The sequence below is a fragment of the Lissotriton vulgaris genome, chromosome 2_1, assembly GCF_964263255.1.
Source record: "Lissotriton vulgaris chromosome 2_1, aLisVul1.2, whole genome shotgun sequence".
Taxonomy (NCBI): Eukaryota; Metazoa; Chordata; class Amphibia; order Caudata; family Salamandridae; genus Lissotriton; species Lissotriton vulgaris.
The window spans coordinates 1,818,015,386-1,818,037,761 of record NC_141687.1 but is presented as its reverse complement, the minus strand read 5'-3'; the positions used below and the strand labels follow the sequence as shown (position 1 = coordinate 1,818,037,761).

General features: G+C 46.7%; 1 protein-coding gene across 1 annotated transcript in view; it reads right to left on the bottom strand.

Moving 5' to 3' along the window:
• RASGRF1 (Ras protein specific guanine nucleotide releasing factor 1) overlaps positions 1 to 22,376 on the bottom strand; it is a 656,364-nt gene that overhangs the window by 452,434 nt on the left and 181,554 nt on the right. The window contains exon 3 of the mRNA XM_086957896.1: positions 15,118 to 15,265. Coding sequence (XP_086814022.1) covers positions 15,118 to 15,265 — 148 coding nt within the window. The remainder of the gene's footprint in view (positions 1 to 15,117; positions 15,266 to 22,376) is intronic.

Sequence of the window (22,376 nt, the reverse complement as noted above, 5' to 3'; positions counted from 1 at the left end):
GTTGTTACTGTTACTTGGAGGAACAAATGTATTTAGTATCATTGACCTCATCTTGGCATACCATCAGATGGAGTTGGAGGAATCCTCAAGAGATTATACTACTTTTGTAACACCTTTTGGAAATTTTTGATTTGTCAGGCTTCAATTCGGCTTAGTATCCAGGGCATTAGTGTTTCAACGGGTCATGGAAAAGGCCTTGAAGTGAACTGAAGGAGCATCTGTATCTATCAAGATGATATTCTGATCTTTGGTAGAGACAATGAGAAACACAATACTCGTCTCAGGAATGTATATGGTAAGTTAATTGATTGTAATTTCACAATAAAACTAAACAAATGCAAATTTAATACCAATACGATTAACTACCTAGGTCATAATATTACTGGAGAAGGAATCAAACCCAAAATAGAGTTAGTGGATACAATCCAGCATATGAGCTCACCTTCATCAAAAGAGGTATTGATGAATTTTTTGTGCATGGTAGAATACTACAGAAAGTTTGTTAAGAACTTGGCTGAGATTACTGTCAATATGAGGCATCTATTGAGGAAGAAAGTTGAATTTCCATGAGATGATGTGTGTTAGGGTGAGTTCAGGTTGTTAAAGAAGGAACTCAGTGCAGCTCATAAGCTGAAGAATTTGATCTAAAAAAGAAATCTATAATTATCACAGATCTCAGCCTTAAAAGTATAGGGGCTGTATTACAGCAGAATGGTCAGGATGGCATGAACGCTATCATGTTTGTTTCAAGTGGGATGAGATGGCCCACAATGGATTGCCGTCTTTGTGGCCAACAAGAAGAGTCACTACTCCACCTACTATGTATTTGCCCAGCACTACTACCCTTACGGAAATCCCTCCTACAGCCATCATTGAAAAAAGAACAAATAAGGACTTGTAGATAGGCTGCAATAAAATGCCTGGGAGGCTCAACAGTACAATTGGCTTGCAAGGCAATAAAGTTGCTCAGCATAACGGCAAATGAACTAGAAAAGAGCAATAGACACTTTGAAAAGTGTTCAATTGCACAGTGATAAAGTGCAATTGAACACTTTCCAGTCCATTTGTTTACAGCACCACACACTTGCAAGCAACCGTGTTTTGATTGTACACCTGTCTCTCTTTTTGGAACAAAGAAAATCACAACTAAAAGAAACCCACGTTTGTGACTATTGATATCATATTTCTGGACTTATGTGGTGCACCTGTGCTCTTATGTATTAAAAGCACCACACACTTTACCCATGAGAAATAACATGCAAGGCGATTAAGTGCAATTGAACACTTTGCAGTCCATTTGTTTACAGCACCACACACTTTACCTTAGAAAAATAACAGGAAATTACCAATGGTACTAGTCTTCACTTTAGACCACCAAGCTGACTCTATCACTAGTAACAGTACCTTATAAAGGGTACACAATCTGACCTTTTAAAAAAATTGATTTATTCTTTGAATGAACGTTGTCAATTATATTTGTCTACTGTTTCAGGGCCTCTTTTAGATTGTGAACTGGTGTACAGCTCAAGCTGAATCCCATAAGAAGCTCACTTTCTATAGCATGGCTAGCTACCAATAAGTCTGTAGGAACTAGTGTATACTTTCCTAACTCGTTTTACTGCACATTTTAATGAGATTCAAGCAAATTAATGTATCGAAATAAGTGCTTGTGAATTGTATGCATCTTGGTGAATGTGCTGCCCTTTTATGATTTAAATCAAATCAAATAAAAGTAATTGTTCACTCACAGACGAGAGAAGGGGAGTCAAGATGCTCAGTTATAGAGAGGGAGGTGCTTACTGAATTACAGGAATACCATTTTGAAGTTAAATATATTCCAGGAGTAGAAAAAGGTGTAACTGACACACTTTTCAGGCTGATTCCTAAAGAGGAAAATAAACACCTTGGGAATGACCAAATTGATGAGGAAATAGTATTTGGGTGCGAGATGGAATGCAATATCATTTCAATGCAGAGATGGCGGGAGGAGTTGGTTTCTGCTGTTGCTACTGAAAGGATGCAACAACAATAGACAGAGGTTTAATGTGTGCAAAGCTTTTTGGTGCGTAAAGGATGAATTAAGTACATGCAGAGTTCTCCTGCTTAGGGGAACTAGACTAGCACCTCCATGCAGTCTGAGAGAGGAATTTATGATTTTGGCTCATGAGACTCCTCAGGGTATGTCTAAAACTAAGTAAAGATTAAGAACGTCACATTGGAGGCCAGGAATGGACAAACAAATTGAAAGGGTTATACAAGAGTGTCTACCGTGTGCACTTAGTAATAAGCCGAAGAGTACTAGGATACAACCCATGGACTTCAGACATCGTCTGACAGGTCCCTGGAAAGACATTGCTTTAGACATTTTGGGTCCCATTCATGGGGAGGTACAACAGATGTATGTGATAGTGGTGATGGATACATTTTCTAGATGGCCAGAAATGTGCTTGACTAGTGCAATAGAAACTAGAGATATAACAACATTTTTAAAAGATATATCATGGCCAGGGAAGTATATCCAGACAAATGACTCACAGGCTATGGAGGTCAGTTGCTGTCCAAGGAAATGGAGGGATTTCTTGAGAAAAGAGGTATAAAACACATAAAATATGCGATTTAGCATCCAGAGGCAAATTAATAAAGTTCTCAAGGAAACCATGATGTTAGCAAAGTAAAATTGATTGAGTAGAAGAAAAGAAGTGGAAAAGACAATTGAAAGGTACAGATTCACACCTCAAAGCACGAAGGAAAAAAATTATTTTGAACTGCTTTGAAGAAGGCATCCCAACACCTCAGTAGAATCAGTTTGGATTAACAAGTACACGTTTGAGGAAAGAGTAAGATTGAGCAAGATTGGTGAGAAAGAGAAGCAGAAAAGATAAGTAACAGGAAAACATGTTTTGATGAGAGGAAAGCTGTTAAGAAAACTGCGGTTCTAGTAGGGGATTTGGTAGTGGTTAAATGCCCAGCAAGAGGTGGTGAGGGCAAAAGTTCTCTAACCCAATACAAATCATTAAGAAATGTAACAATGCTCTCAAGACCCAGGACCATCGGATATAGAATCTTAACAGAGTTGCGTTATTTAAAGGGAAGTTAAGCACTTCCAACAATGAGGAGGTGGGTGGTGGTGTGTCACTGTAATGTAAAGATTGAACCGTTTGAGCCCTTACCATTAGTGGGGTCCTTTACCATTAGTATGGTCAGATCACCATCTAATTAAGTTCAAATGGCTAAAATCTAACCATAATCAGCTTCCCTCGGAAGAAACCTTGATCATGTCTAGAGCCTTCCACAAAATTGTACTGATAGATCTGAGCCGCTTCTTGGAAGTAGAGCCCCCTTCTATTTCAGGGGATCCTGAATTGGATGTGGTATGCTTGGACAACTGAATTTTTTTTCTTTTGATAATCAAGTTTATTTGCATTTGAGAAACAAATTCACAAAATGACAGCATACAATTGCATAGTAAATCAGAGATCATTTCTAACAGACCACAAAGACCACAGTCATGAATGAAGCACTCAGAAAGAAATCCCATTTGAAAGGCAGTATGGCAATGTCTGAGAAAATCAGAGCAAATAATTCAAAACTGTAAATTCTGCCATTTGCTCCATACTTTGCGGAACTTCCCAGGACATCCCTGGACCTCAAAGAGAGGTTCTTCCTGGGCCGCGCGCCAGCCCACCCTTGTCGCCATTTTCACAAGGTTGGAGGCTTGGCCTGAGCCCAGGCCTCTGCGAAGTCTCGCTTGGCTACCGCCACCGCCGTGCCCAGAAAGTGTTTGTCAGCTCTAGAGCCGATTAAACCATCAAATACCCCCAAAAGAAGGTGTACAGGATCATGGGGAACATGCCAACCCAGAGTCTGTGTAAGCTCAGATTCCCACCCGACCAAAACGAGGCAAGACCAGGGCCCAACCAGACCATGTGGAATAAAATCAGCTGTGGCTTGGCCGCATCGTTCACAGTCTGGGGAGGGTCGCAGTCCCGCCCTATATAGGTGGATAGGGGTAAGGAGGGCCATGTGGAGATAGTAGAGTTGAATGAGATAGAGTTTAGAGGAGGTCATAAGGGTTTTGGGAGCCATAAGGGCGTTGCCCCAGTCCACTTCTTCTAGGGGACCCAACCAACCCTCCCAGCGGGTTCTCAGAGAGTCCAGGGTAGTGGGGCCATTATTCACTAGGGAGCGGTATATCCACAACACTCCTCCCCTGCCCAAGTTTCCTATCATTACCTGGGTCTACAACGGGCTAAATTCAGGAATCGTTGTACCTGGTGGTATGTGTGCGGCAAGTTCGTGGCAGAGCTGCAGATATCTATAAAATTGGGAGGTATGAAGGGAATGACGTTGTTGTAGGTCGGGGAAGGCCCTGACGTGATCTCCCACTCAGACGTCTACAAGAAGCAAGATCCCGACGTGATCCCATTGCCGAAAGCCTGCAAGGATTGAGACCTCCCGCAGCCACGTGCCTTGCCACAGAGGTGTGTGTTGAGTGAGTTGCTTGTCCCATCGCTTATATTGCAGGGCAGAGCGCCAGACTACTAGGACCGCTCTTGTGACAGGTGGGATCGTCTGCAGGATGGGGGCCCCATACAAGTAGGTTTGGAGTTGTGGGAAGTCCATGGTTCGAAGCTCAGTCCAACAAGCCGGGTCAGCCCACCCCCATGAACCAGTCATGGATGACAAGAAGTCTGGTAGCTTGGTAGTAAAGATGAAGATTTGTCATTTCCATGCCTCCAACAAAGGGTGGAATCCGACTGCGGGTCAGGGTCATGCGCAGCCTCCCACCCCCCCTCAAAGGGACTTAGTAATTACTCCGTCAAATTTTCAGAACCAACTACCTGGGAGATGACAGGTGGTATTCTGAATAATATATAGGAAGCGGGGAGGATCGTCATTTTAAAGAGTGCCCCTCTTCCGAGGGGGTTAAGTGGGAGGGTTTTCCAGTGCTTAAGGTCGGCTTTGGCTTTCGTGACCAGGGGTGCAATGTTAAGCACCCATTCCAACTCCGAGAGAAGAGTCACCCAGATCCCAAGGTATCTAAACGATTGTCTCCTGATAGGGATATTAGACTGCCAATCAAAACAAGCCCTTGAGAGGTGGAGAGGGATCGGGGTGGACTTCACCGGGTTGAGCCACAGGCCCTAGATGTTCTCAAAGGACCGGAGTACCTGCAAGCTGTGTAGTGGTGAAGGGAAGCCCCCTCCGTATTAGTATAGCTACTCCCCTGGTCCCTCGTAAAACCGGAGTGCCACACCCTGTCAAAAAATGGACAGTGGGTCCCCAGGAGGTGAGTCTCCTAGAGGAGGAGCACACTGGAAGCATGGCATTGGGCATATCTGAGGACCCCTGCGCGTTTGATGTGATCCACCAAGCCATTCACGTTCCACAACAGGACGTGAAGAGTTCTACCGCTGGTGGACATCTGGACAGTATGTGGGGTGAGGGCCGGGAGGTGGAGAGGGATCGGGGTGGACTTCACCGGGTTGAGCCACAGGCCCTAGATGTTCTCAAAGGACCGGAGTACCTGCAAGCTGCGGGGCCCGGAGCTCTATGGATCAGCCAACAAAAAGCAGGACATTGTTCGCATATAGGGCGATCTTATCCACCTGGTGGGGATCCCAGGACCACCCCCGGATTTGGGAGTCAGTATGTATGAGGCAGGCCAGGGGTTCTATTGCCAAAGCAAACAAGAGTGGTGAGAGGGGGCACCTCTGTTGCGTGCCTCTTTGGATTGGAAATGCCTCCGAGAAAGCCCCATTGGTCGTGACTCGAGCATTGGGGTTGGAATACAGGAAACGGATGAGGGGTCGGAAATGGTGGCCAAAACCCATCATCACGAGGACATCCTGCAGGTAGCTCCACTCCACCGTGTCAAAGGCCTTTTCAAAATCTATAAGTAGGAGGGCCAAGTATGGTGTGAGCTTATGGCGGTGGGCCAGGGCCAGGTGGAGGCTCCGTATACAGAGCGGAGTGCCTTGTCTGGCATCAAAACACGTTGGTCCGGGTGAACCAGTTTGTGTAACAGGGGGTGGAGATGCTGGGCCAGGGCTGTGACAAAGATTTTGATTTCGGTGTTGATTAAAGGTCGAACGGTAGTCCGCACAGGAGGGAGAAGGTGGTTGGGTCTTCGGGATGACCACTATAGTTGCCATGTCAGTCTTGGGGGAAAAGGAGCCCTCATCGGCCATGTGCTGGAAGAGGTCCACCAAATGGGACAACAGTAAGCCTTTGTAGGCCGCATAGTACTCCTGCGGGACGCCATCTGGTCCTGGTGTCTTTCCAGAATTCAACAGGGAGATAGCCCTGTGTATCTCTTCTGGGGTGAGGGGGAGATCGAGGTCCATCGATTCTGCCTGGGCAAGACAGGGGAGCCGGACAGCCTCCTGTCCCAACAGTCCAACCAGAGAGGCCCCAGGGGGGTGAACTGAATACAGCTGGGCGTAATAACCCGCAAAAGCCTGGGCAATAGTCCCTGAGGTGCAATGGCGGCTTCTGACTGTGTCTCCGATTTCGGGGATAATTCTGTTGGCCTTGGGGTAGGAGACTAAGTTGTGAAGCATTTTTGCATTCTTGTCACCCCATCCGTAAACACAGGCCACAGATGAGTGCCACAGCATCTTAGCCGAGTCAAGGGAGATCTGACAGATCTCATCCCGGATCGCTGCAAGCTGTCTGGCGGGTTGAGCTTTGGCTGTACTTGCTAGAGTCAGCTCAATCCTTGTGGCCTGCACCTAAAGCTGGGTCAGGCGAGCATTCTGCACTGTACGTTTAGTGTGGACGAAACCTCTGGCTACGCTACGCAAAGTAGCCTTATTAGCCTCCCAGAGTGTGCCCAGGGAGTGGACCGATCCCTTGTTAGTGAGGAAACAATGCCGAAGCTCCACCGCAAGCCCATCTTTAATCTCCGCATCCTGCAAAAACCACGCGTTCAGTCTCCAGACCGTCCGTGTCCCATCAGTGGTGCCCCCAGGGCACAACGAAATAGCTTAGTGGTCAGAGACTCCACGGGGTAGAATAGAAATATTAGAGACCTGTTGGCAATCGGTGGTGGGCAGGAGGAGTAAATCGATACAAGAGTGTGCATAGTGGGCTGCCAAAGTGTGGGTATATTGTTTCCCCAGGGATTCCAAATCCTCCAGGCGTCACACAGACCAAGGGCAGCCGACCAGTCTGACAGCCTCTTGGAGTGAGAGAGGTGCGACGAGGACGTTTCTCTGGTAGTGTCAAGTGACGGTTGCATAGCTGCATTAAAGTCACCCCCAATTACTGTCTGACCCAGGGGCAAAGCGGAGATTACAGCTGTAAGGTGGTGTAGAAAAGAGGGGAGTGTGGTTGGTGGGATGCATGTTGAGATTAAGTTTAAGATGTGACCCTCTAGCCTACCGGATATGGAGCCATAGAGGCCTTGTGCATCGGTCGTCACCTGTGTAGTGGTGAAGGGAAGGCCCCTCCGTATTAGTATAGCTACTCCCCTGGTCCCTCGTAAAACCGGAGTGCCACACCCTGTCAAAAAATGGACAGTGGGTCCCCGGAGGTGAGTCTCCTGGAGGAGGAGCAAACTGGAAGCATGGCATTGGGCATATCTGAGGACCCCTGCGCGTTTGATGTGATCCACCAAGCCATTCACGTTCCACGACAGGACGTGAAGAGTTCTATCGCTGGTGGACATCTGGACAGTATGTGGGGTGAGGGCCGGGAGGGCCAAAGGGGGCCTGGGTCCCAAGGGGGGTGATGAATCTCGGCCAGCTAGAAGGGTGTGGCATGCGCAATGTAGTATGTTGTCTGTCAATGGTGAATATGTGTGCAACTGGTAGGCTGTCATTAAAAACCAAAAAACAAAGGCTCAAAAAGAGATAGAGCAAAGCAAATGGGAGGACAACAGCCCTCCCCTCAATCCCCCCACCCTATACTTCATAAACTGAAGCATCTGTCGCCCTGAAAAAAAAAGATTGGTTAAAGATAACAATAACGGATAGCTAAGCTAAAACGTTTAGCTGGGCAGTTCATGGCAATGATGGATCCCTCCATATTGACGGATGTCATAGTATCATCAGCTGCCTATTAACGTAAAATATCGCAAAAGTTCTGACACAGTTGCATCCTCATGGACATTTACTGCTCAGATTCCTGTGTCCTCACCGGATCCCTGGAGTGCGGGGCTAGTGGAGAGGTCAGAGTCTGACAAGATGGGGCGCAGTGCCCAAGATGGGTCCGGACCATGGCACAGGCAACTCAATTAACTGGTTTGGCTTTGGTTGTTAGGAGCTGGAGGAGCCTCGGAAGAGATTAACAACTTGGATCTTAGTCCCGGAAATCGCGCCGTCTCCCCTCGCCGATCCCCCCTCCTACGGGACCGGGTGTGTCTCCGCTGTGGCTTGGGAGGAGAGGAATGTGTCGGTGGAGGATTAGAATAGGTGGGAGGGGAAGCAGAACGGATCCGCAGAGGCCGCTCCACAGTGAGTCAAGTCCAGGCAGCCTGCGGGGTGTCAAAAAAACTGTCTTGCCCTGAAAGACAACTCTAAATCGAGCCGGGAAGAGGAGGCCATATCTCAATCCCAGATTGCAGAGTTTTTGCTTGACTTCTGCATATGAGCGACGCTGGGCCTGCACCTCTCTCGTATGGTCTGGGAAGAGCATAATGGTGCTGTTTTGGTATTTCAGGGGACCCTGGGCCCGGGCCTCTCTAAGGCTAACGTCTCTGTACCAGCTGATGGGGCGAGGTGGGGCCCCGGCAAGAGGCTTAGGCGCCAAGGAGCGGTGAGCGCGCTCAACTGCAAACCACACAGCGAGAGCATCTTTGGGCATCCTTGACTTCACCCAAGTCTCCACAAAGGTGCCCGCCCGTCCCTGCTCGACCCCTTCGGGAAAACGTATTAGGCAAAGTTGTTTCACCGTAAGCGGTTTTCTGCATCTTCTGCTCGGCGGTGCAGTTCCAAGGTTTGATTCTGCAGGCCGGCCACTTGGGTTTTCAACTGTCCCAATTTGTCCTTGGCCGTAGAGAGACGCGACTCCACCTCTGAAATCCTCGCCGTGATGTTGCAAAGATCCTGATGAATAAGGGCCATGCCCACCCGGACCTCGCCGATCTTCCCCTCTACCGAGGCCTGGGAGGTGCTGATAGCCTGCAGGATGGTCGCAAGGTCTCCTCTGGCAATGGAGAGACAGCCAGAAGCCCCTTTCATTGGGTTCCGCTCGGCGGTGGTTTACTGGTTCATTTTAGTTTGAGTTTGTGGAGCGGGTGTCTTCGAGGCGTGGTCTCTACCCATCTCAGCCATGAATGTGGGATCCTGACCATCCAGCGGCTGAGGGACAGAGGCCCAGGGGGCAGACGGCCCCCGGTGGGAGAGGCCCAGCGCCCAAGCCGTCAATACTCAGGCCCGGGCACCAAATCCACCCCAGCGCAGGCCCAACAACCCCTAGGTACAGGCCAAAAGCAAGTCCAGACACCCCGTCCCTTGCTGTCCGAAGTGGCGGCCGATCCAATAAGAACAAAGTGTCACTCAGCTCGGGGAGGGCGCCTCCAGACCAAAGCTCAGGTCAACACAGGATCAGGCGATCAGGGCATGCAGGCAGGGCCTGGTCAGGACCCTCCAAGAGCAGTGCCGGGGCGATGCGTTGACGGAGGTGCCCGGCACCAGCCACTGCACGCTGCTCAATGGGTGCGGCCGATGTTACCCTCTCCAATCAAGATGGTGGGGGCTCTGTTGGGGTTGCAAGCACAGAGCCGGCCATGTAGGCCCTATTGGCGGAGGCCCAGTGTGACCTTGGGGGTGCTGCAGGGCCGGGATCGAGGGTAAGGAGCGATGGAGGGGGCCCACTGCCGGGACCCCACGCCGCTCGACAAATGCGGCCGATTCCATCCGCCAATGAGTGGCTTTCTACACCCGGGGTGCTCCAGATCCAGGGTCAAGGACAAGGAGCCGTGGAAGGGGCCCACACCAAGGACCCCACGCTGCGCGATAGATGTGGCCGGTTCCATCTGCCAATACGTAGGCCACCACACCGGGTGTGTCGCACCACTCCGGACCGTAAAGTCAGGCACGGAATCCGCGTCGCGCAAGTGTTCCGAGCGGGCCGTGACGGAACCGCTCCGTCATCAGCACAGCGCGACCGCGGCTGATGACGGAGTGGTTCCGTCACCAGCAGGGGAGGGGTTAAGGTTCGGCACTTAACCCTACCTTATTCAATGCTTATCTCAATTGTCTGGCTGCTTTAGCTGAGACATTGAGGGTGAAGGTAATGCCATAAGCCAACAGCACCCAGTTGCTTTTCACATGTGAAAAAGGTGAAGAGCTTAATGGAGGAGCTATTAAAACTGACCTCTCCAATGTGTTCAACTGGCTGTCCACCAACCAATTAAGATGTAACCCTGAAAAACGGAGATTGTGTATTTTGATCCCACTTCACTTGATTTTTGGCCCAAGGTGCCCATAAGCCACTGTTCCCCACGGTCCTCCTGAGCACTGTACAGAATTTAAGAATCAAAATGGACAGAGCCCTTTCTTTCCAACCTCAAATTCAGGCACTGGTTGGTTCCGGTTTTGGGCTGTTACACTCCTTGAAAAAAATCTTACATCTTCTGTCTGTCGAAACTTGAAAATGTTGATCCAAGCTCTGATCCCTTCCAGCAGTGATTATGGAAATGCACTAAACTTGGGTCTTCCAGAATACCTCCTGGATAGACTTAAAGTGGTGCAGAATGTGGCAGCTAGAACTCTTTTCAACCTCGTCCCAAGAACCCATATGACCCAGCATTTGTAAGCGCTTCACTAGCTTCCTATCAAAAAGAAGATTATTATTAAAACTCTGGTCCTGGCTCATAAAGCTCTACATGATGATGAAGCGGCATATCTGAGGAGGAGGATTTGTGCCGATACCCCTCCCAGGAATTTTCGGTCAGCTAATGCCAATTTGGCAAAATTCCTAAAATCCGCTGAGCCAAGACTGGTGGCCGATCCTTCTCTTACCTTGGGTCGATGGCATGGAACAACCTGCTCCTGGATCTCTGTTTCATTGCTGAGCTATACATCTTTCAGAAAAAAACTAAAAACCTGGCTCTTTCAATAGGCTTAATAGGATGATCAGCGATGTGCGCAGGTAGCCTTGCATTTAGCTCCGGGACACTCTTTGGAGTATAGGTGCGCTCTACAAATCTCCTTTCAAATCAAATCAAATCAATGTAAAATGGGAAAAAGTGGAAACAAATAAATCCTATTGAACTGCGAAGCAACCTGGCTATTTGAAAGCCTATGTTTAATGGCATAACACGTCAATAAGATTTGCATGTGCAGGGAACTGGTTGGTTTAAAGACCATGTCAATAAGATTTTATGTCTGCATAGGTGCTTAACCTTAGTTTTTCTTAAGTAATTATTTTTTGGACCTCATGTTTATGTTTTAATATCTGCTTTGTTTCACTTGGTAATTATGCTGTGTTCATTAAGGAAGGGAGGTGTGTGGTAGCTGAGTAGCTATGTAATGTTAGAACGCTACTTATGTCATGAGTGATGTCATGCAGAGGTTCTGTTGAGAGTGGTGAAGGGAATGACAGTTGCTCAAAGAGAAGCTTGGTGACGAATGGATGAGATCTTCCTCTTTGAGAATAAAAAATCTTCTTGAACTATATTCCCATATTCTGGTGAATTCATCTCTGAATTATGACGACATTCCACTGTATGCCACTCTACTGTATGCCACTCCACTCTACGCCGCTCCAGTCTACATTATTCCACTCAATGTCACTCCAATCTATGCCACTCCAATCTACACCACTCAATCTACGCCATTCCACTCTATGCCACTCCACTCTACTCTAAGTTATTCCACTGCGCCATTCCACTCCAGGTCACTCCACTCTATGCCACTTAACTCTCCACCATGCCACCCATCGCCACTCTACTGTTTTCCACTTCTCTGTATGCTATTCCACTGTATGACATTCGACTGTACCCTACTTCACTCCATGCGATTACACTCTATGCCAGTCCACTGTCTGCCACTCCTCTCTACTTCATTGTATGGCACTACACTCTACAACACACTCCTCCACTGTACTTTAAGACCCTCCACTTAATGACACTACACTCAACGACACTCCGCTCTAAGATTTGAAAGACCTGTTTATTTTAAACTAAAAAACATTAAAATTCAATTAAAAAAACAATGGTTAAAGCTCAGTTATAGTTAGGAAAACCTTTTGTATTCATTCTATACAATCCAAACTTAAACTACACAAACATTTGAAATTCTAAAGTGATAGTTACACCTTGAATTACACACTGTTGGCAACTCGCTAGCCACACCTCAATAATTATAACTTACCACTCTAGTTATCAGTGTTTCATAAATTATTTCATTACACGTTATGAGTCTTGTTAGGAATGTTATAATTCAATCAATCAATCAAAGACATATATAGAGCGCACTACTTACCCGGAGGGTCTCAAGGCGCTTGGGGGGGGGGGGGGGGGAGCTGCTACTGCTCGAACAGCCAGGTCTTGAGCTTCTTCCTGAAGGAGAGGTGGTCTTGGGTCAGACGCAGGTCGGACGGGAGGGAGTTCCAGGTCTTGGCGGCCAGGTAGGAGAAGGACCTTCCTCCTGTTGTCGTTCTTCGGATGCGGGGGACGGCGTCGAGGGCGTGACTGGCTGATCGTAGATGGCGTTTGGGAGCGTAGAAGTTGATGCGTTGTTGAGGTAGCTCGGGCCTTGATCGTGTAGGGCTTTGTGTGCGTGGGTGAGGAGACGGAAGGTGATTCTTTTGTTGACGGGGAGCCAATGCAAGTCTCTCAGATGTCCGGAGATGTGGCTGTGTCGTGGGATGTCGAGGATGAGTCTGGCTGAGGTGTTCTGGATCCGCTGGAGTCTCTCCTGGAGCTTGGCGGTGGTTCCGGCGACGAGGGCCTGGGTGACCGTCTTCCTGGTCTCGGTGGGGATCCACCGAAAGATCTTCCGTAGCATGCGCAGGATGTTGAAGCATGACGAGGAGACGGTGTTGACTTGTCTGGTCATGGAGAGGGAGGAGTCCAGGATGAATTTAACATGCTATAAGTTGAAAGGGTGTAAACAGTACATGGAGAGGACGTGAGGTATAGTTAAGGAAGTGTGGCTAGTGAGTTGCCAGTAGTGAGTATGGAGGTATGTGAGTTACAGTAATTTGAAGGTGGTGCATACATAATAAATCCAAGGTATAACTATAACTTTAGAATTTCTAACATTTGTGTAGTTTATGTTGTTTGGTTTGTATAGAAAGAATAAATACATCTTTCCTAACTATAACTAAGCTTTGACCATAGCTTTTTTTCATGTATATATATATCTCCACATGGGCATTACAAGGGACAAGATATAAAGTTTAAAACCTTCTGGCCCCAACCCCCAACATGGACATAATGGCGTAAAGTCTGTGCCTTCCAAATGCCCGAGAGGGGACATGACGTGAAGTCAGGGTGGGCCTCCTGACCCTTACATGAACATGTACCTATGCCCGTCACACGCACTTTGCACGAACACCATCTTGATTCTATGCTGCATGATAGCAGTCCTACCTAGTTTCACAAGCTCTGTGTCCATGGGAGTAGGAAGTGTGGGGGTGTGGGTGATTTACCCTCCCCAAATGTTGGCGTGAGTGGGAAACTGGGACAAGTGGGGGGGGGAATAAAGGGGACAGAAGAATTGTCCTGCTCATCTCTCCTCCATTCAATTGGCCATTAGCAAGTGAAAGCTTTATCTATAAAGGCAGTGTTCTTGACCTGCTGACCTGTCCACGCCCACAGAGCACCTTCAAAGCATTCCGTTACAGCTCAGCTGCCTGCAGTTTGTATCTGTGAGAACAAAGGGAGAGGAGGAGAAACCTGCTTTTACTGTCTAGATTTGGCCCAAGCTATTGAGGAGACCTGATCTTCATGCACCACGCGCTGGCTGGAAGGCCGGCCAAGGCTCATCTAGCACCTAGACACTTTTCAGCACTGCCCTACCTTCAACTTCAATTCTAGCCTGCAAGGCAACAAGGAAGCTGCAGCTCTGGTGGTGCCTGTCCCCATGAGAGGATGGGTGCATGAGCCGGAACAACAAGTGAGCTGATGGAGGGAGCTTTATGAATAACTCGAGCCTCACTCTATTAAAAAAGGAGTCCTGCAAAAGGGGACAAAGGACGTCAGGATGATTGCTCTAGGGAATGTGGAATTAACCTTCTGCAGTGCAATGACCAAAACATCCATTTCTGACTAGATGTGACAGCAAGATAAGAGCTCGTTGCTATCATCGGTTGTACTCCCATTCCCCTTTTACCACTTTCCTCCCCTGCACCCTAAAAAATACCTCCTTATACTTTTACCCTCCCGAAACCTAAAACTCCTTACTCCCTTTACTTCTACCTAGAACCATAAAAACCATAAACCATAAAAAACCCTTACCACCATTTACCACTACCCACCACTGAACCCTGAAGCCCTTACTATCAGGTAACCTTACCAACCCCTGAATGCCAAAAACACATTTACTGCACTTACTATCCCCTTTCTTAACCCACGCATGAACCCTAAAGCCCCTTTAAAACCCTTAACACCCAGCACCCTTACAAATACAAACATGTTTTTTCACATTTAATCTAATTATTTTGCAGAATGTAAATAACTTGTAAATGAAAATAAAATATACATGCACACTGTGATTACGTCTGCCTTTCTATTTCACCTAAAAAGTATGTGACTGTCTTAGTTTATTAGAATCTGCATCTCGCAAACCATGGATATTTTTTATAGGGTCTATCGAAAGTCCCCAAGACTTTCTCTCTCCCCCCCAGAAATGTAGTGTCTCCCACGCCCCTGCCTGTGTCGCACACTAAGCTCTCTGGCCTCTGTATCCCCTCGTGATGCACTCTACACTACCATACAGACTGCAGTGACGTGGCTGCCCCTGAACGCAGCTCGTTACATGTTCGTGGCAATCAACAGTAATGCGCATTCCAGTGTGATTTCTCATCCTGATATGCAATTTTCTCCTCACGGAACGCTTTGACTGACTGGTGTTTTGCACTTTACCGACAATTTGTGACTAGAAGCAGGCAGGGCGCGAGCGCTGCACTTGTAGCTTCCGGTTCCTCGCGGTGCGCAGTTACCTCAGATTTCAGGCGCTCCACCTCGATCTCGCCGTCCTCGATCTGCTGCCGCAGTTGCTTAGCGACCGTCTTCTCCGTCTCCACGATCTGGAGCAGATGCAGGTATTTCTGCTTCAGAGTCTCGTGCTCGGTGGCCAGGTCCCTGTAGCTGTAAGAAAGGAACAGGTTGAGTAGCGAGTCCCGACCCGGCTGAGGTTAGATATGCCCCGGGGCCCTCTGATTTGCCTACTCAGAAGGCTCTCGCTTCTTCCACCCGCTTTCCCATTCGTATGGTCTTATTAAATCTCCCCTTTCATGGTCTCTCCCTCACAGGACACCTCACAGGGAATTCTCAGATGGCGTTGAGTCTTTCCCTATAGGGTCTCATAATATCATTCACCAGCCCATGGGACCATCAACCAATTTCGCTCCTCCAACTGCATGTCGAGAAACTCTGCCCTTCACGGGCCTCTCAGCTACCACCCGAAGGAAGGCCATTATCACCTCTCTCCAGTCCCACTACCTCTAAGGCCTCGTGGTTCACTCTCCCTCACTCCCACCTTCAGTCCTCACACAATCTCCACCCCATGCACAAACAGACAAAACACACAGACACTCTCATCTCTTTTGAAAGTACTAAAAGATGTTGATTTTTTTGATTTTTTTTACAAAAAATTGTGTTTTCTCTCACTTAGTACCACCAACCGATGTGCAGTTGACTCCCTTTTTGCTGCCCCTTAAACCCCTTTCATACTGCTTGTGGTATATAATGTAGTTTAACATTACATGCCAGCGTTGTTGTTGCGAAATCTGGAGTTCGACCCCACACCCACCCCCTCTCCAATCTTACTGACCAAGATACACCCCTTTTTCTTGGTCTTCTCGACTTGCTCCGTTGTCACTGCACTTTCTAATCTACCTCTAAGCTCTTTCACCCTCTTCCCCTTAATCCCGTCGTGTTGTCTCCCTTTATTTAGCCTCCTACCTGTGCCCAGTTTTCATTATTCTCACCCACCCTCCGTCAGGACTGCTTTCAGTGAACCCTAAGCACCAGCAACCAGGTGTGTGTCCGCACAGGCGCAGCGCAGGTGAAGCCGGAGGTCCAACCCACACATGCAGAACACTCACTCCGTGACATCACAGTAAGTCCATGACGTCACACTAACTCCATGGCAACATCACACATTCCACATCAGATTAAGACATAGGACACAGCCACTGCTCGTGCTCCTCTGAGGTTTAAGAACACTCCCGGGCTGACAGCACCATTCGTATGCTTCTCAGGCCCAGAATTGTGTGACTTTGTGACTGTGCCTCGAGTAGAAAAACTTATCAAAACAGTCATCAAATTGGTTATTGTGGCTTTTGTGTTCTGTCGATATAGATTTCCTCAATCAGATATATGCATTTAGTTTTAACTCCGATCTGATCTAAAACTCAACTCAATCCATCTTTATTTGATTTTTATCGCACACGGCCAAGATTATTAAATGTTATAACAAAGCCCCAGGGAAATGTCCCAGTTGGTCCCGTGTCTTGGCTGATGAACGACATATGTTTGTCACATATCTTGAAGTGGCTGTTTTCTGGTCAAAAGTTTGAAGACACTATAGGCATTCTTTAGAGGTTGGGTCATGGGACAGTATTATTTAGAGTTTGTGCTGCGAGACAGCACTGTTTAAAGTTTGGGCAGCCGGACAGCATTATTTAAAGTTTGGGCAATTGGACAGCTCTATTTAGAGTATGGGCAGTGTAGAGTTTGGGTAGCGGGACATCACTTTTTGCGGGACAGTACTGTTTAGAGTTCGGGCAGTGGGACAGCATTATTTAGAGTTTGGGCAGTGGGATGCTTTATTTAGAGTTTGGGCAATGGGACAGCTTTATTTAGAGTGTGGGCAGTGGGACAGCTTTATGTAGAGTTTGGGTAGCAGGACAGCACTGTTTGTGGGACAGCACTGTTTAGAGTTTGGGCAGTGGGACAGCATTATTTAGAGTTTGGACAGTGGGACAGCTTTATTTAGAGTTTGGGCAATGGGACAGCTTTATTTAGAGTGTGGGCAGTGGGACAGCTTTATGTACAGTTTGCGTAGCGGGACAGAACTGTTTGCAGGACAGCACTGTTTAGAGTTTGGGCAGTGGGACAGCATTATTTAGAGTTTGGGCAGTGGGACAGCTTTATTTAGAGTTTGGTCAATGGGACAGCTTTATTTAGAGTGTGGGCAGTGGGACAGCTTTATGTAGAGTTTGGGTAGCGGGACAGAACTGTTTGCGGGACAGCACTGTTTAGAGTTTGGGCAGTGGGACAGCATTATTTAGAGTTTGGGCAATGGGACTGCTCTATTTAGAGTATGGGCAGTGGCACAGCTTTATGTAGAGTTTGGGTAGCGGGTAAGCATGAGCGGATTTCGCGGATCCACGATCCGCGAATTTGCGGATTTGCGGATTTGCGGATTTGCGGATTTGCGGATCCGCAAAATCCACGAATTTGCGGATTTGCGGATTTTGCGGATTTTTTTAATGGGGGGGTCTTCTGTGAGAGTTCAAGTGCCTCTTGTGTGTATAAATGGTCAGAGACCGATCAGAGCAGCAGATCAAGAGAAAGAAGCTCCTGGTCACAGGAACAGCACGAGGATTGCGTTCGTGAAAGTCAAGGATACAAAGGCCTCTATCCAGCATCACAGCTGATTTTCGACTGTAGATTTGGGAAGAAGGCACACCTGCCCAGCCTCGACGACGCTCACGATTGTTTTTGGGCTGATGAATGAGTCACTGAATTTGAGCTTCAACTAGTTCCAGCGGCCATGTGTGTGTTACTATGCAATCGCCCCGAAGGGCGCTGGGGTCCCTTGAGTGAGCTGTCCAAAGTGTCCATCCATCATCCTGGGCTGTAACTATTTTAGGATGGCGCCGGCAAGCTGCCAGCGCCATCCTAAAATAGTTACTAAATTAGCTTCATCAGGAAGCACTAATAGATAAAATAAAGCAGGTGCTCGAGCACCTGCTTTCTATTAGTGCTTCCTGTTGAAGCTAACTTAGTAACTATTTTAGGATGGCGCTGGCAGCTTGCCGGCGCCATCCTAAAATAGTTACAACAACAACTTCAAGCTTGAAGGCTTGAACTTTTGCCCCCCGAATCCGCCACTCGCGGATTCGCTGATTTTTGGTAAATTCGTGGGAGTTTAAGGATTGGGAATTTAATGAAAATCCGCGAAATCCGCGAGCGGAACGGATTTTGCGCTCACGCTTAGTAGCAGGACATCACTGTTTGCGGGACAGTACTGTTTAGAGTTCGGGCAGTGGGACAGCATTATTTAGAGTTTGGGCAGTGGGATGCTTTATTTAGAGTTTGCGCAATGGGACATCTTTATTTAGAGGGTGGGCAGTGGGACAGCTTTATGTAGAGTTTGGGTAGCAGGACAGCACTGTTTGCAGGACAGCACTGTTTAGAGTTTGGGCAGTGGCACAGCATTATTTAGAGTTTGGGCAGTGAGACAGCTTTATTTAGAGTTTGGGCAATGGGACAGCTTTATTTAGAGTGTGGGCAGTGGGACAGCTTTATGTGGAGTTTGGGTAGTGGGACAGAACTGTTTGCAGGACAGCACTGTTTAGAGTTTGGGCAGTGGGACAGCATTATTTAGAGTTTGGGCAGTGGGACAGCTTTATTTTGAGTTGGGGTAGCGGGACAGCACTGTTTAGAGTTTGGGCAGTGGTACAGCATTATTTAGAGTTTGAGCAGTGGGACAGCTTTATTTAGAGTTTGAGCAGTGGGACAGCTTTATTCAGAGTTTGGGTACCGGGACAGCATTATTTAGAGTTTGGGCAGTGGGACAGCTTTATTTAGAGTCGGGGTAGCTGGACAGCACTGTTTAGAGTTTGGGCAGTGGGACAGCTTTATTTAGAGTTTGGGAAACGGAATAGCATTATTTAGTGTTTGTGCAGCGGGACAGCTTTAAATAGAGTTTGAGAAACAGAATAGCATTTTTTAGAGTTTGAGCAGTGGGACAGTTTTATTTAGAGTTTGAGAAACGGAATAGCATTATTTAGAGTTTGGGCAGTGGGGTAGCTTTATTTAGAGTTTGGGCAGTGGGACAACTTTATTTAGAGTTTGGGTAGCGGGACAGCACTGTTTGCTGGACAGCACTGTTTAGAGTTTTGGCAGTGGGACAGCTTCATTTTGAGTTTTAGAAATGGAATAGCATTATTTAGAGTTTGGGCAGTGGGACAGCTTTATTTAGAGTTTGGGTAGCTGGACAACACTGTTTAGAGTATGGGCAGCGCAACAGCATTATTTAGAGTTTGGGCAATGGGAGAGCTTTATTTAAAGTTTGAGAAATGGAATAGCATTATTTAGAGTTTGGGCAGTGGGACAGCTTATTTTAGAGTTTGGGTAGTGGGACAGCATTATTTAGAGTTTGGACAATGGGACAGCTTTATTTAAAGTTTGAGAAACTGAATAGCATTATTTAGAGTTTGGGCAGTGGGACAGCTTTATTTAGAGTTTGGGTAGCGGGACAGCATTATTTAGAGTTTGGAAAGTGGGACAGCTTTACTTAGAGTTTAAGAAACTGAATAGCATTATTTAGAGTTTGAGCAGTGGGACCGTTTTATTTAGAGTTTGAGAAACGGAAAAGCACTATTTAGAGTTTGGGCACTGGGGTAGCTTTATTTAGAGATTGAGAAACGTAATAGCATTATTTAGAGTTTGGGCAGCGGGACAGCTTTATTTCGATTTGAGAAATGGAATAGCATTATTTAGAGTTTGGGCAGTGGGAAAGCTTTATTTAAAGTTTGGGTAGCTGGACAGCACTGTTTAGAGTATGGGCAGCGGGACAGCAGTATTTAGAGTTTGGGCAGTGGGACAGCTTTATTTAGAGTTCGGGACAACACTGTTTAGAGTTTGGGCAGCGGGAAAGCATTATTTAGAGTTTGTGCAGTGGGGCAGCTTTATTTAAAGTTTGAGAAATGGAATAGCATTATTTAGAGTTTGGGCAGTGGGACAGCTTTTTTTAGAGTTTGGGTAGCGGGACAGAACTGTTTGCGGGAGAGCACTGTGTAGAGTTTGGGCAGTGGGACAGCATTATTTAGAGTTTGGGCAGTGGGACAGCTTTATTTCGATTTGGGGTAGCGGGACAGCACTGTTTAGAGTTTGGGCAGCGGTACAGCATTATTTAGAGCTGGGAGCAGTGGGACAGCTTTATTTAGAGTTTGAGCAGTGGGACAGCTTTATTCAGAGTTTGGGTACCGGGACAGAATTATTTAGAGTTTGGGCAGTGGAACAGCTTTATTTAGAGTTGGGGTAGCGGGACAGCGCTGTTTAGAGTTTGGGCAGTGGGACAGCTTTATTTAGAGTTTGGGAAACGGAATAGCATTATTTAGTGTTTGTGCAGCGGGACAGCCTTATTTAGAGTTTGAGAAACAGAATAGCATTATTTAGAGTTTGAGCAGTGGGACAGTTTTATTTAGAGTTTGAGAAACGGAATACCATTATTTAGAGTTTGGGCTGTGGGGTAGCTTTATTTAGAGTTTGGGCAGTGGGACAAGTTTATTTAGAGTTTGGGTAGCGGGACAGCACTGTTTGCGGGACAGCACTGTTTAGAGTTTTGGCAGTGGGACAGCTTTATTTAGAGTTTGAGAAATGGAATAGCATTATTTAGAGTTTGGGCAGTGGGACAGCTTTATTTAGAGTTTGGGTAGCTGGACAACACTGTTTAGAGTATGGGCAGCGGGACAGCATTATTTAGAGTTTGGGCAATGGGAGAGCTTTATTTAAAGTTTGAGAAATGGAATAGCATTATTTAGAGTTTGGGCAGTGGGACAGCTTATTTTAGAGTTTGGGTAGCGGGACAGCATTATTTAGAGTTTGGACAATGGTACAGCTTTATTTAAAGTTTGTGAAACTAAATAGCATTATTTAGAGTTTGGACAGTGGGACAGCTTTATTTAGATTTTAGGTAGCGGTACAGCATTATTTAGAGTTTGGAAAGTGGGACAGCTTTACTTAGAGTGTAAGAAACTGTATAGCATTATTTAGAGTTTGAGCAGTGGAACCGTTTTATTGAGAGTTTGAGAAACGGAATAGCATTATTTAGAGTTTGGGCACTGGGGTAGCTTTATTTAGAGATTGAGAAACGGAATAGCATTATTTAGAGTTTGGGCAGCGGGACAGCTTTATTTAGATTTGAGAAATGGAATAGCATTATTTAGAGTTTGGGCAGTGGGACAGCTTTATTTAGAGTTGGGATAGCGGGACAACACTGTTTAGAGTTTGGGCAGCGGGAAAGCATTATTTAGAGTTTGGGCAGTGGGACGGCTTTATTTAAAGTTTGAGAAATGGAATAGCATTATTTAGAGTTTGGGCAGTGGGACAGCTTTTTTTAGAGTTTGGGTAGCGGGACAGCATTATTTAGAGTTTGGACAATGGGACAGTTTTATTTAAAGTTTGAGAAACTGAATAGCATTATTTAGAGTGTGGGCAGTGAGACAGCTTTATTTAGAGTTTGAGAAACGGAATAGCATTATTTAGAGTTTGGGCAGTGGGACAGCTTTATTTAGAGTTTGAGAAATAGAATGGCATTATTTAGAGTTCGGGCAGCGGGTCAGCTTTATTTAGATTTGAGAAACGGAATAGCATTATTTAGAGGTTGGGCAGCGGGACATCTTTATTTAGATCTGAGAAATGGAATAGTATTATTTAGAGTCTGGGCAGTGGGGCAGCTTTATTTAGAGTTTGAGAAACAGAATAACATTATGTAGAGTTTGGGCAGCGGGACAGCTTTATTTAGATTTCAGAAACGGAATAGCATTATTTAGAGTTTGGGCAACGGGACAGCTTTATTTAGATTTCAGAAACGGAATAGCATTATTTGGAGTTTGGGCAGCGGGACAGCTTTATTTAGAGTTTGGGCAGCGGAACCGCTTTATTAAGAGTTTGAGAAACGGAATAGCATTATTTAGTGTTTGTGCAGCGGGACAGCTTTGTTAAGAGTTTGGTTGTTCCCTCCTGAGGGAGGTGAGGGAGTCAGGGGAGGGGCGCATGCCTCTCAGGGGGAGGGGGGGTGGGAAGGGGTTTTGTTTAATAAAAGCAACTCGGGTAGGAGTTTTGTTGGAAGCACTAGGGAATAGCTTATCCGTTTTGATTTTTGCAGCATGGAAAGATATGCATAAATAAAAATTTGGAATGTTAAGGCTAAAATGTTTGGCGTGGAATTTTGCAGGTTTAAATAGTAAGAATAAAAGATGTTTGGTCAGAGAAGAGCTAGCATTGTAAGACCACACTTCGT